This window comes from Ambystoma mexicanum, chromosome 9 (assembly GCF_040938575.1).
Source record: "Ambystoma mexicanum isolate Mex_15411 chromosome 9, UKY_AmexF1_1, whole genome shotgun sequence".
Taxonomy (NCBI): Eukaryota; Metazoa; Chordata; class Amphibia; order Caudata; family Ambystomatidae; genus Ambystoma; species Ambystoma mexicanum.
The window spans coordinates 575,131,964-575,145,692 of record NC_090931.1 but is presented as its reverse complement, the minus strand read 5'-3'; the positions used below and the strand labels follow the sequence as shown (position 1 = coordinate 575,145,692).

General features: G+C 45.3%; 1 protein-coding gene across 2 annotated transcripts in view; it reads left to right on the top strand.

Moving 5' to 3' along the window:
* The window catches only part of LOC138488295 (multidrug and toxin extrusion protein 2-like), a 398,530-nt gene that overhangs the window by 234,335 nt on the left and 150,466 nt on the right, over positions 1 to 13,729 (top strand). For both annotated transcript variants that reach the window (XM_069615178.1, XM_069615177.1), the window contains exon 13: positions 4,416 to 4,485. In XM_069615178.1, the coding sequence (XP_069471279.1) occupies positions 4,416 to 4,485 (70 nt within the window). The remainder of the gene's footprint in view (positions 1 to 4,415; positions 4,486 to 13,729) is intronic.

Genomic DNA, 13,729 nt, shown 5'->3' with positions numbered 1-13,729 from the left:
CAGGAATAGTAGTTGTTATTTTAGTTTATTTTAGCTTGTTTTATTGGTGTTTTTATTATGTAGGGTGGAGGCCCAGGAGGGGCATTATGTAATTTGTGGTATATTTGAGTGTGTGTAGTGTGTGAGCGATAGTGTGAAGAAAAGGGAGGGAGTGTTAATTGTTTGTATTTTTTGATAACCCTGTAACACTGTGTGCATTGCGTTAGCACAAGAATAAGGGCAGTTGAGGCGCAAACACGCCCAACATGGGAGGAGAAACAGAGATAGAGTATATGGTTAGGCCCTTACCGCTATATCAAGACAAAATTGAGAAGTACCATAAGCAGTGGGTGACAGAGACAAGAGGAGGGGGGATGCCCCGCTCGTGGCCAGAGCAGGGCTCCCACAATAAGCGTATGCTAGAACATATGTCAATTTTTCTAACAGCCAAGTATAAGGGAAAACAGTTACAAAGACGGAAGAAAATATTAGATCTCTGGAGGATGTTTGAGTGTAAGGGAGAAGACGACAGGACGGTAGCAAGGGTAAGTGCCCAGGAAGAGAGGGCAGGGCAGCAACAGAATGCAGAGTGATATACCCACTGGCATCTCGCCCCACAGTAGGCAATACCAACCCTGCCTATGTGTCCACAACAGCGAGAGCTGTGTCCACAGCAGCAACAGCTCCACCTTCCCCATATGTGTCTCCTCCGGACGCCCCAGGGCATGCCAATGTTAAAAAAAGGGATTTAGAGGTGGCATTAGCCTTAGCAAGAGCAGAATTAAATAGACTACGAACAGTGCAAAAACAAAGTACAAGCTGTGACAGGCAGGTAGAACAGGCACCAGATGGTTAGAAAGCAGGGAATTCCTATTCAGGGTAGATAATAATGTGAAAAAGGAGGGAGAAGGAAGTGAATGGGCCGCCAGCTTGGGATATGACAATGCTTACGGGTGGAGTACATTCGACGAGTTTGAGGATGATGAGGATGAGGAAGCAGAACAGGAACCTGAATGAACTCCTAGGGTGGAAAGCTTATGGGATGGGAGGTTAAGGAGTAGGTTTGGCCAGATGGCGGTGGCAAGGAAAAAGGGAAGTGGGAAAAGGAGCAAAGGAAACTTAGCACGATTACAAATGCCTCTCATACAAAACGGGACCAGCAGGCCTCCGTATGTGCCATGGGCACAGATGGACAAAAACAATCTTGTAAAAGCGCTCCCATCCCTTATTGCGGGCAAATGGATCTATGCATTTTAAAAGCAAATGGCGGGAGTGCCCCTGTCAATAGGAGACATCAAAAGCTATCGGTAGCTACCATCGGAGATCAGGCTGGTGATGTGTGGGTAAAAGCGTGGTACCCAGGAGTAACCCTGGGAAACAATAGACATGATGGGGCCTCCTTTAATAAGATTCAAGCGAAAATATGGGATGTGCTTCAGAGAGCATTTCCTGACACACCCAACTCTATCATGCAATGTACTATGGGCGATGACGAAGACATTCTTAAGGTTCAAGATATGTGGAGAGTAGAGACGGTTAACGCATGGGACCAAACAATGCTCTCTTCTATTTTATTGTTAAACAGGGCCTACCCAAGGAGATTCACAAGGCACTAGACAAATATGTGGGTGTTGAAGAGAAGGGATGGCCTGAAATACAGAGCATAATACACCATTGTAGACGAATAAAAGAATGTGATGGAAATTACTCTGAGGCGACAAGCAGAAGAAGCAAAGGTAGTACAAAACAAACTAGCTAAAGTAGCTGTGGAGGCGTCAGTGTCGATGCCAGCCCAGAAGGAAGTGGCAGGGTGCACACCTAATTTCTCGAACGCCAGAATACCAGCAATGTGATCAGAAGGAGGACAGGGACAGTGGGGCGGGAACACAATACCCCGACCTGCAGTGGCAAGGAGGACAACAGCGAGGAAGAGGTGGGTTCCGAGGATCAAGGTGGAGTGGGGTTTGGAGGAATGGGACCACAGGGAGGAGGAATGGGGCAATGTTGGAACTGTGGCAAGTGGGGACACTTCTCAAGAGTGTAGAAGCATACAAGGGGTGGTTAGTTATAGTCATAAAATGATGCTATGCCCTCTTAAGGGTTGCCTCAGGGGCCAACTCCCAGGATTACCTCCATACCCTATGAAATACATCAGGCATACACACAGTTGGCCCCACAGATTCCAGGCCCTCCCAACAGCAACAACCACAGCAGATGATGCAACAATACATGCCTCACAACAACCTCCAGCAGACAGGAGACACGAACCCCTTTTACAGAACGGCTAGTGGCACAATAGCCCTGTTCCAGGGCGCAACAGTGGTGGGGAGGAAGCCCCTTCTCATTTCCCTGACTAGGACAGCCCACAGAGAGCACTTGTGTTTCTGGTCCTGTCGATGACCCTCAACCCCGAAGAGGAACCCTTGGAGGGCATACATAGGAAACAAGCAATTCATTTTTATGGTTGATTCAGGTGCTGAGAAATAATGCTTGAGTGAAGGGGACTTCCCGTTATCTCGTAAAACTCTCGACACACGGATTCTCTGGGGCTATTTCTATGCTTCCATACTCTAAAGATTTGGATGTAAAGTTGGGGGGAAAGGTAGAATGCGTTCCCCTACTATGTTCCAAACGTTCTCCTGTCAACATGCTCGGCAAAGATCTGCTCAGCAAGTTGAACATGACGATCTCATTTACTGATCACGGCATTGCCTGCGCCACGCCAGGGATGGGCGCAGTGAGAGCGATGGTCATAATACACGCCATGGCACGTGAGGTAGTAGTGTGAGGAATAGGCATCGACTCAGACATGTTCATATACGGCATAACAGTGCTTGTAGAAGCAGTGCCAGAAATGACCAAAGCCTGCTTGAGAGTGCCAACTGATTTCATTTTCCACCCTGTGGTGTCCCCAGAATTGGTAGCAGGTAGAATACTGTCCTTAGACTTACAAGGATTGTTAGTATCTGCAAAAGAGTAGTTGTCCTCGGAACAGACAGAGAAGGGTGCCAGTGGCGTACTGTATTGTGCGTCGATCCCACCGTACCCCTCAAGGAAGTGACAGATGCAGAACATTTCGATGACAATGATGGGGAGATAATACTAGAAATGTGCATCTCCTGCGAGATCATGGTGCAGTACACAACAGTGCAGTGCCCCCTAATGGCCATTGTCGCACCACCTCCCTTCATCCAGCATGACTTAGAATATGTGCCTGCACAATGCATGCACACAACAATTTGGCCTCCCCACTGCAGGATTCTGCATTTTGACACTTCAGCAGGATGGCTGCAGTTCAAGGCCCTGCTCAGAGCCTTGATGCTAAAAAGCTTAATATTAAAAGATTGTTTAGCGTCATATCATGCTAGACTTTATTTTAGTTCACAGTGAGACAGGTTGGTGCCTTACTTGGGAGTAGGTTATCAAAGTATAATAATACGCAGCCCTAGTAGTAGTGCTCATAGTGGCAGTGTGTCATCGGGAGCCTGGGCATTTTGAAACCATGCCCAAGAAAATAGGAGAGGAAACCCCATCTACTTACCCTTCTACCTTAAACCCCTCCAGGCCTTGAATGGCTACAAACCTCCAGGTCATATAGGAAGGAAAGCTGGGTAGAAATATGCACATTGTTAAATGAGGGTGGGTTTCGAGCCATGACTGCTCTGGGACCAAAGCCCTAGCCCTTGCCTCCTGGAAGTTTTGACGGACTGTTTGGAACTTTATGGGCTTAGAGTGGTGTTCTTTAATTTATTTTTATTTACCAATACACAGAGTTGCAACAATACAATCCAATGAATTGGCTCTTCCTCTTATGCCATGATAATGCAATGCAACACAAACTTCCAAAGGGTTTACTATACATGCAAAAGTGTCCTATTAGGAAATCCTATACAATGTTCACTCTGATGTGTAATTACATTTTCTTCTGCTACACATACACAAGTGGTGATTACCACTGTCTGCACATTGATTTTCCACCACGCCGGCACCCTGCCTCCTGCCATGTGGACATTCCTGGGACAACTTGTCTAATACTGTTCTGTGGCTCTTGCAAGAGAAGTTCAACTTTTGAAGTTGAACCAGGCACCTCCTTGTGACCAGGGTGCACCTCCTCTGCCCTACCTACCGGCTATCAGGCCAGGTGGAAGAATCACTCTCTCTGCTGAGTGGGGGGGGGGGGGAAGCACTCTACACCACATTGATTTCTCCATGCAGCTGGACATCAAGTAAAAGAGAGGCAGTGAGATCTAAGCTGTCAACATGGCTAACAAGAGGTCAGGTTGACTGACCACTTCATAGTTGGTTTCTCCATCCCAGAACCTTAGAAAATGAAGCAAATCCTGGGTAGTAGGATGGAAATGTAATAAAGGATAGATTAAGGCTATTGTGATTGTGCATTTCATGCCACTGACTATTTTGCTATCTTCTTCCTGCAGAGAGATTGTAGCCTTGGTGGCCCGGCTTATGTTGATATTCGCTCCTTTCCACTTCTTTGATGCAGTATCTGTAAGTATTTTAATCAGCGTTCAATTTGAATAAATGTGTGTTTGTCTTTAGAGCACTGTAACTATGAAATGTCATTTGGAAAGCTAATTCTTATTGTAACATTTTTGAAGTGCTAAATCACATTGTCGTGTTTCGAGCATGATGGTACATATCAACTGAACCATGATCAATGGATTTCAAAGCACGCTTAGGTGAAACAAAACGTGTAAATTGACCTTGTTTCTTGGAAGGAGTTTGTCTTTCTTGGGATTGACCTTCCATTGCCTCGCCTCCTGAAAGGAGCAATGATCAGAAAACAGCTAGCTGGGCAAGACCTGTAAGGTGCATCCCCCTAACTCTAGAGGTTTGTGATCTGTTCTTTGCCGATATTCCTCGCTCTAAAATGCCAGTTTTCACTGGTATTTAAGCCCCACTACATGTGTCCTAGGTTCAGCACTGCAAGATTCTTAAACTGAGCTTGGTAACTTGCAGGTTCCACCACAATTATATGATATGATATTTTATTTATATTGCGCTCATACACAAGTGTTTAAGAGTGCGACCAAGCAAGGGAGGCGAACAAGGGAGAAAACAAAAACAACGATCTTACTAGGCCCAGTGACATTAAGAATGTGCAAGTGCATGGTAAGTGAAAAGGGGTAAAGTGCTTTGAAGGGGGAGAAGTGAAAAGTGTGGAACAGAGGAGAGAAATAAATAAATAAAGGCGGTGAAAAGAGGTAGTGCAGCCAGCAAGTGGTAAGTGCATGATTAGTCAGAGTATATCTGATAAGTGCAGAAGAAATAAATGGGGGACTGTATGGGTACAGATACAGATCCCAGTGAAAGGGGTGGCCCGAAGGCAGTGTAGGAGGGAGGCAGGGTGAGCAGGTACCTGTGCCCGAATGACAGAGGGTGGCCAGGTGCACGGTGCCTAGAAAGAAAAGCAGATGAGCAGGGGAGAAGAGGGGCAAAGGCAGAAGTGAAGTGGAAGGTCTTGAGGTGCTTCTGGAAGCGGAGATGGTTCTCTCCAAGTTTCAGGGTGGCCGGGAGGCTGTTCCAAAGGGAGGCCCCAGCTGAAAACAGAGATCTGCCCCCAGCTTGTTTCTTTAAAAAACAACTGACCCTGAAGGAGTTATAAGTAGAGGAGCGAAGGGCTCCAAAGGGGAGGTATTTACGTAGGGATAGTTGAAGGTATTTTGGACCCAGGCCCCAGAGAGCCTTGTGGACAATGCAAAGGGTTTTAAATGTAATCCTTGCATCCACTGGGAGCCAATGAAGGGATTTCAGAGCTGGAGAGATACGATCCCAGGGCTTAAGGCCAAGGACAAGTCTCAGTCCTGTTCTGGATTAGTTGTAAAGGGTGGAGAGTGGAGGCAGGTAGATTTAGAAAGAGGCTGTTACAGTAGTCTAACCTAGAAAGAACCAGAGCTTGGGAGACATTGAGCTTCTGAGGGAAGGAGAGGAAAGGCAGAGTACCTCTAAGGAGATGCAGTAAGAAATTTGACTTTTTAGAGACATCAGAGATGTGTGCGGAGAAGGAAATTGTGGAATCAAAGATGACTTCTAGATGTTTAGCCTCGCAGGTAGGGGTAGGAGGAAGGCCAAGGGAGGCCGGCCAGAGAGTGAGGGGAAAGGATGTTGAAGGTATATCAATGAGGAGGATCTCTGTCTTGTTGGCATTTAGACAAAGATCATTGGTGGCACACCAATTTTGAATGGTGATTAGGCAATCGGAGATGAGGGAAAGACAGGGGATGTTTGAGGGAGGCCTGAAAATGAGTAGGGTGTCATCAGCATAGCACTGGAAGTTTGAGCAGAAAATGGAGATGCAGTAGGCGAGAGTTGCTAGGTATTGGTTGAAAAGCCAGGGTGAGAGGTTAGACCCCTGAGGAACAACATAGGGACACCACAGGTAGAGCAGGAGATAGAGGATAGGAAGGACCCAAGTTGTACCTGGGAGGGTCGATCAGAAACGAAAGAGGTCAGCCAGGCCAGAGCCTGATCGGTGATACCCAGGTTGTCAAAATCTGGGCAATGCCCCCAGCTGGCTTTTCTCCCAACTTTGTTATGGCCTGGCTCCTGCTAGCCCCTAGACACAGGTCTTACACATTTCTAACATTCACTTCCTCATCCCCCAACCTGTCCTGCTTCACTTTAATGCCCAGTTCGCTTATTCATATATGGTTACAGCATCCCATGCTATTGATCTGTTTGTCTTGGCCAATGCATGTTCACACTGTCTCAGTCTCCATTGTTAATGTGTGCTCTAACTCGCACCTCACTCTAGAATGCTGTCCCGATTCCCTCATATCAGAGTTTTGGCTCCTTCTGTACAATCAATCAATTCTTTCAGCTCTCCGATACATGGGTCCATTTCCCCATTATGATCCAGGATCCATTTTGGCCATTTCTAATTTGGTCCACTGCCTTCGTATGTGTCTTTATCTGTGTGTGTCTCTTTGCTAAATGGGAACACATGGGGAGGATTACCCAATGCAGGAAATTGGCTGTCCCTCCAAGTCCCACAGCCTTACCTCATAAAAGACCTGGCTACTATTTTAAGGGGTGGCATTACTTTCATGACAGCTTCCTTGTGAGTATTTTTCTCTAAACATGTGTGCTCCGTAAATTTAATTTCTGGAACAGTTTTGCTGCTAACACCGCTCCACATTCCATGGTGGGACCCACAGAAAGAAGTGGCCTGCGTACTGGCCCAGTTCACAAACTTGAAAGTAGGAATGTCGTCCTTGCAAGTGCAACCCTCTGCACAGGCACCTTACTGAGGATCAACAGTAAAAAATTCCCACCATTATTTATCCAGAACATCTTCTGTTGGGCCACCTGGGAATCACTGGGGGTTTCAGAATGCAGGATGCCACAGAAGGTAGGACTGGCGGATCTCTGTACAATCCTTCATGTACCTCTGTTAAGGGCTCATTGCAGAGCTGGCTTCTCCCAGGACTACAGAGTTCCTTAGACTTCCCGAGCATTGACTGACTGGTGACTGTCTCACACCTCCTCCCCTTGTACCTTGACCCATATAGCTTGTTTAACATTTGCAATTGGGTGTTGGCTTAGGAAGACCACATTCACTTGAAATGTACCCCCTGCACCCGGTGTCCGATGGAAAAGGAACATGCTGGGAGATGGAGACTTGGAACAATTGTGTTATCCGTGCATAGATATTTAATGTTTAGTTTTAATTAAGCACACTGACACCACCAACAGTAGGTTCCTAGAGCTAAAGTCGAATCATTGAGAAATCTATAAGATGGAGAAAAGTCTACAAGGCTTTCTAAATTGATAAAGGTCCTTTATGCATATCAGGGAGGCAGGAGAAAGATCTACAAAGTAGCAGTACAGACCAGTAAATGGTTGTTGCCAATGCTCCTGAGTTTTGTTTTATGAACAACAAAGAGGATGGCAGGCACTGAGGGACGCACAGGTATGGATCTTTTACATTTCCCCTGCTAAAATATTTACTTGATAGCCATGTCAGCTGAAAGTCTGAACTTCATCCCAATAATTAGTATTTCAGGGTGTTGGTGGCCCACTTAATGGTAAAGAAATGAAGCTATATAATAGCATAGTTCTTCTCTGTAGGATATATCTTAGGAGTTATGTGCAAAATATGTTGCTCCAGTTCCTGTCTATCCTGAGACCGCAGTGCATAAGGTGTGCTTTGAGTCACCAGTTAGCAGGATAGATGTTTGAAAGGCTTGTAATTCAAGCTGGGCCTAGGACAGTCAGGAAGATTGGTTTGCTTTCAGGCTGTCTGTTCCACTATGGTGGAAAACGTTTGAATATATCTACAATAGTTACACACAGGTTCTGATAAAGCCCTTGGATTTTGTTAGTAGGAGTATGGACTTTCTGAACTAGTTTTCAATCTTTGGTTGCACTAACCCATTGCCCACACAAAATCTAACGTATTTCACAGACCATTTTGCAAGGATACAAGTTGGCAGTTAGTCCCACCTTCGTCAACGCCTTACCTACCCAGTATAGGTAATGTATAAGCTTCCTCCTGCCCCAAGATTGACTGTGGATAATGATCTAACTGATGTAGGCTCCTCAAACGCACAATCAAGACTGAGTATCAAAACCATCTATCGCTTGAATGTTGCAGTTGTTCTCTATCACCCAAAGAGCAATAGAGTTAAATGAAAGAATCCTGCACAAGGGGTTGAAACAACTTGTTTTAGTCCTCATTTGCAAGAGCTAAGGGAACCTGCCAATAACCCTTAGGAAGGTCCAAGGTAGTCACCACGGTTGAAGGTCTAATCGTCTCAGTTTATCCACCCTGGCCATGGGATAGGCAACACAATGTAATAGGTCATAACTTTGCGAAAGCCAATGCGAAAATGCCAACTAGCATCTGTTTCCCACACTAAGATTATTGGGAAAATCCAGACCTCTCGGTTTCGTGTTTTGGACAGGTTGGATTCCATCAATGATCTAATCTTTCAGTTTTCTGCCAACTGGTTAATGAACCACACACTCTGTGTATTCAAATCTTTGCATTCACTTTTAGAAAAAGGGTATACAGAGTGCTTTTCCTAGCAGGCATACATTTATGGCATGTTTATTCGCCCTTAGAGGTGCAACCAGAGTTTGAAAATATTTGTATAAACGCCGGCATTTCAAACTCCCAACATCTGATCCTGTTCTTAAGTGAGATTAAACAAGATGACACATTGAGCAGCCAGTCATCAAGCATTACTAGTGACCCTTCTGTAAATCTCCTTGTAAACATGTTCATCATTTGATATGCATCATGTTGTCTTACCGTTGCTTAGTATGACAGAGACTGTACATGAGAATGTTGTCTCTTTTGCCAAGAGCCTCCCCATTCAAGCCCACACATGTTTTGTCTAACTTCATCTCCTTCAACGGGAATGACATTTTATCTACTGTAAAATAACATTGCATCCTTTTATTGGGTCTATTAGAATAAGTATAGCTGTGCATCATGCAAAGTGACTGGAAAACCCTGAGATATCACAATGCATGCATTACATTTGTCTGGAACATCAGGTGTAGTAGGGCAATGCCACTAGCATGTGCCTTTCACTTGAATTATGGGCAGTGGACAATGAAGCAGGTCATGATAACTGTGGAGCAGAACATGCACTGGAGACAAGTATCTAACCCTTTGGAAAAGAGGGACATCTACAAAGTGATGTCAACCTATTTATAATTATCAGAGGGGAGTGGGGTTTATGGGTGAGGGTGGCAAGAATATTCTGGATTAGTGTGGGAGCACCGCCAGAGTATAAGAGATGACTCTTGTGTGGGTACATGAATGTTGATGGTGTTTTTAATAACGGGTAGAGAACTTGAGTAGTGGGTAGCAAGGTGAGAGGAGCGGAAGTGAAAGGCTGTGCATGATGGGTGAGGAACGGATACAATAACAAGGGAGCTAGAATGAAGGGAGATAAAAGAAGCGTGATTGGAGACGGGGACGGGGGGTGGAATAGTCCATGAATATATTTAGAGACCAGTAGCAGGGAATTGTAGGGCAACCATTTGGTGATAGAGCGCGCCAGCATGGAGTAGATGGGTGGGGCAGATTATAAATAGTGAGGATTTTGTCCAGTGGGGAATGTAGTGGTTGAGAAAGTTTAAGAGGTTCAAGCAGTAGTCAAGGTGACAGAGTATCACTTTTTGATGTTTAAAAAGAAATTGAAAACCCTATTATTCAAATAATTAAATCAGGAATTAGATCGTGGTAGGGCTGCTCCCACTGTCCTGTCACATATGTTCGTCCGCTGTCTTTATGTTCGTGCCCTGATGCCTGGGGGATTCGGCGCGCTACAAATAAACAAATAAAAATGCATAACTTGGGTTTCGAGATTACTTCAGCCTCGGAGGAGATGGGCATGAGACAGTGGACTCTCAAGAAAAGATGGATAGCTGACAGGGAGTTTGATATCCTTGAGGAGAGATCCTGTGTGAAGACAAAGTTAATGGAAAGGAAAAGAGAAGATGATTTGAGTGTCCTCCTCATATAGGTGGCAGGAGAAGCCAAAAGAGGAAAGAGGCTTGCCAAGAAGACTGTTTAGTTGGTCAGGACTGAAACTGTGTGGGACATTCCAAGCGTTTAGTTACTTCTGCGGAAGTCACTGCCCTAAAGAATCTAGTCCAAAAATACTAAAGTCCCCTGTAAAACACTGCATTTTGTTTCCTGATGGAGCTGTGAAGGGCATGTTTTTGACATAGATATACAGCGTGGACATTCACCTTTTGAGTTATCTCATGTTTAACCTGTACCTTTTTGCCACCCGTTCCCTTCTTACGAGTATAGTCTTGCCTGATTTGATATGTCTCCAACTGAAAGAGTCAGACATATACACAGAAGCCTTGAAATATAGGTGCTGATTATTGTGCCTCAACCCAGAACACAGAGACTAGGGGAAAGTAACACTAACCAACCATGTGCATAGTACAGAGCTGCTAGTGGTAAAATTGAGCTGGGTACTGCACTCCACCTCCTCCATGCATTAAATGGGTAACCAGAAAATGCTGCTAGGTTGGTTGCTGCTGAACGACATGCCCAGGTTGCATCCACCAGACCTGTCATTGCAGACATCCACCAAATTTGAAATTAGAACTGGCATGTGTACCCCTAAATGAGGTCAATCGCTTTCACTACTTAGGACTTTGATTTTCATCGGGAGGAATATGGGGCCCCCAGATAGCCAATAATTAAATCACCCTAAAATGGAGAGCTTGTGCAACATTATCATTCTTGAGCCGCTTTGGAGGTAAGGCTCTTACATGAGCTGTTGATGATTTTAGGGCCCAAGTCTGATCGGCAGTCGGGTATGGGACTTAACATTGGGGACTCCAAAATGTTGAACCCCTAAAGTTGCCGGAAAACACATTTATATAGCCAGTCCTTCATTTACCAACTGGGGCATCAAACTTACCACGGCAAATTGAAGTCAGCCTGAAATGTTTGGAAATGAAATACATCTTAGACCGCTGATATATTGGGTTAGATTATCCCTTTCACCACAACTGCAAACGTGTAGAAAGGCATTGTTGGGTATGTTTTTTTTTAATGTGGACGGTAGGTCCTCGGAGTGGTATGAATACATAAATATGATAATGTTATTAAAATTGGAGCATTTCATTGATTTTTAGGGGGGTGACAGACGCACCCAGGGGGCTAACGAGAACCTATAGTGATTGGGTGGAACATTATATGTTCATTAATTGATGTGGGTACCCCCAGATTGTTTTCTATCAGTTGCTGAAAACACCTTTTGCACAGATTATCCAGACAACATTGTCACCATTGCCAAGACATCCCTCAACCTAAAATGTTACCTCAAAATCCTCCCACTTGTTGATATTACTGCCCACTGGAAGCCTGGGAAGATGTCCTTTTTTTGCCACAGAATGAGAGAATATGTCACGCTCAGTATCCACTCCATAGAATATCTGCCTCCATATTGGATAGGCGGATGGCCAGGCATTAATGAAGAGTGGGGAGGAGAAGCGATCGAGCATGCACCCCCTCTGCAGACAAATTCCTGCTCAGTGCACTGTGACCTGTTCACCCGTCCCCATCTCACAACTGCATTATTCCTGAAGTAAAGCATCTGTATTTTCTTTAACCTCAATATATTTTTAGTGAACTCCATTAGGAGCGGGATGAACAGAATCAAAGGGCATTTTTGAGTCTATAAATATATATATAGTGTTGGTGAGAAAACCAGGTATGCCAGAGATATGGGGTATTGCTCCAGAGGGCCCAACAACCCTTTCCCCAGAATAACAGAGGACTCAGCCGTGGGCAAGTCAGACTGAGGTTTATTACAAAAAACCGACAGGGATCATACAAGAACATCACAATTCTCTAGAACTTCTCCGCGCCCCAAGATGCTCTCCAGTTTTGTCCTCAAATGGCGTTATCACCTGGGACCTGCCCCAAAAACCTATCCCCACTACTGATTGAGTGCTTAGAGTGATATCACCTATTTTTTATTTTATTTTACTTAATCATTTGTAATGCACCGGTAACTCGCAAGTCTCGGGGCTTAGATACATGTACACGAACGACATACAAAGGACAAAACGAACAAAGAGGACAAGACAAGAGCTAGGAGCTATGTGCATGGGTCTGAATATACCACAAAACTGCTATTTAGTTGAAGAGGTGAGTCTTCACCAGTTTGCGCAAACGTGGATAATTAGCTTCTTTTCTTATATTTATAGGCAGATTATTCCAAAGGCCTTCTGTAACGATCGGGATGGATTTACCTATAGCTAGCCCATATAGAGGTTATTCTACTGGCCCTTGAATGTCAGATGGCTGACCTGCCCCGTCCCTGAGAAACTATCTATTACATTGTTGCAGGGTCGTAGACTTACCATTGGCCCTTGCCCTCTGCTATCCTCCCCTGGAGTTCTGTCTCTTGATTGGCTAGATCTGGTCTCCCCAGTCCTGGGACCCAGTTCGGTTCTCAGCCCTCTCTGCACCTCTTCAAGGTGAAGTAAAATGACTATGGGCCTCATTACGAATCAGGCGTTAAGGGGTTAACGGCGCCGTAAACGGCGCCTACCCTTAACGCCTGATTCCGAGGTCCCTTTGCGCCATGGTGAGTTTAACGCCTGCTTTTTGCAGGCGTTAAAATTCATGGCGCTAAGGGACCATGGTGCTAATTACGCCACCGTAATTTACGGTGGCGTAATTAGCGCCTTCCCCACTCCCATTATGCCCTATGGGGCAAAAATGGGAATGGGGAAGGGTAAAATGGGAAATGGGGATTTACCGCCCCACTCACCTTGGAATGGGGCGGTAAATCCGCCATCCACCATGGTGTAAACGTAGTTTACACCATGGTGGTAAGGGTACGACCCAGGCGGTAACTTACCGCCTGTGTCGTAATGAGGCCCAATATGTCTTAATTGTATCTGGTAGTAGACAACCTTTGCCTATGAGAGTGTGCTCCCCATTGCAACATTTGTTTCACTTCTCATCTTGGTTGCTGAGAACAGCTTGTCTTCCCACCACAGGTGAATGCCCATTGTCTAGTTGGGCTGCATCACATGGTTGTGGACCACAAAATTGAGCTCTTAGGGCCTCATTACGACTCAGGCGGTAAGGGGTTTACGGCGGCGTAAACAGCGCCGACCCTTACCGCCTGATTCCGAGGTCCCTTAGCGCCATGGAGGTTTTAACACCTAGGTGTTAAAATCCATGGCGCTAAGGGACCTTGATGTTAATTACGCCACCGTAATTTACGGTGGCGTA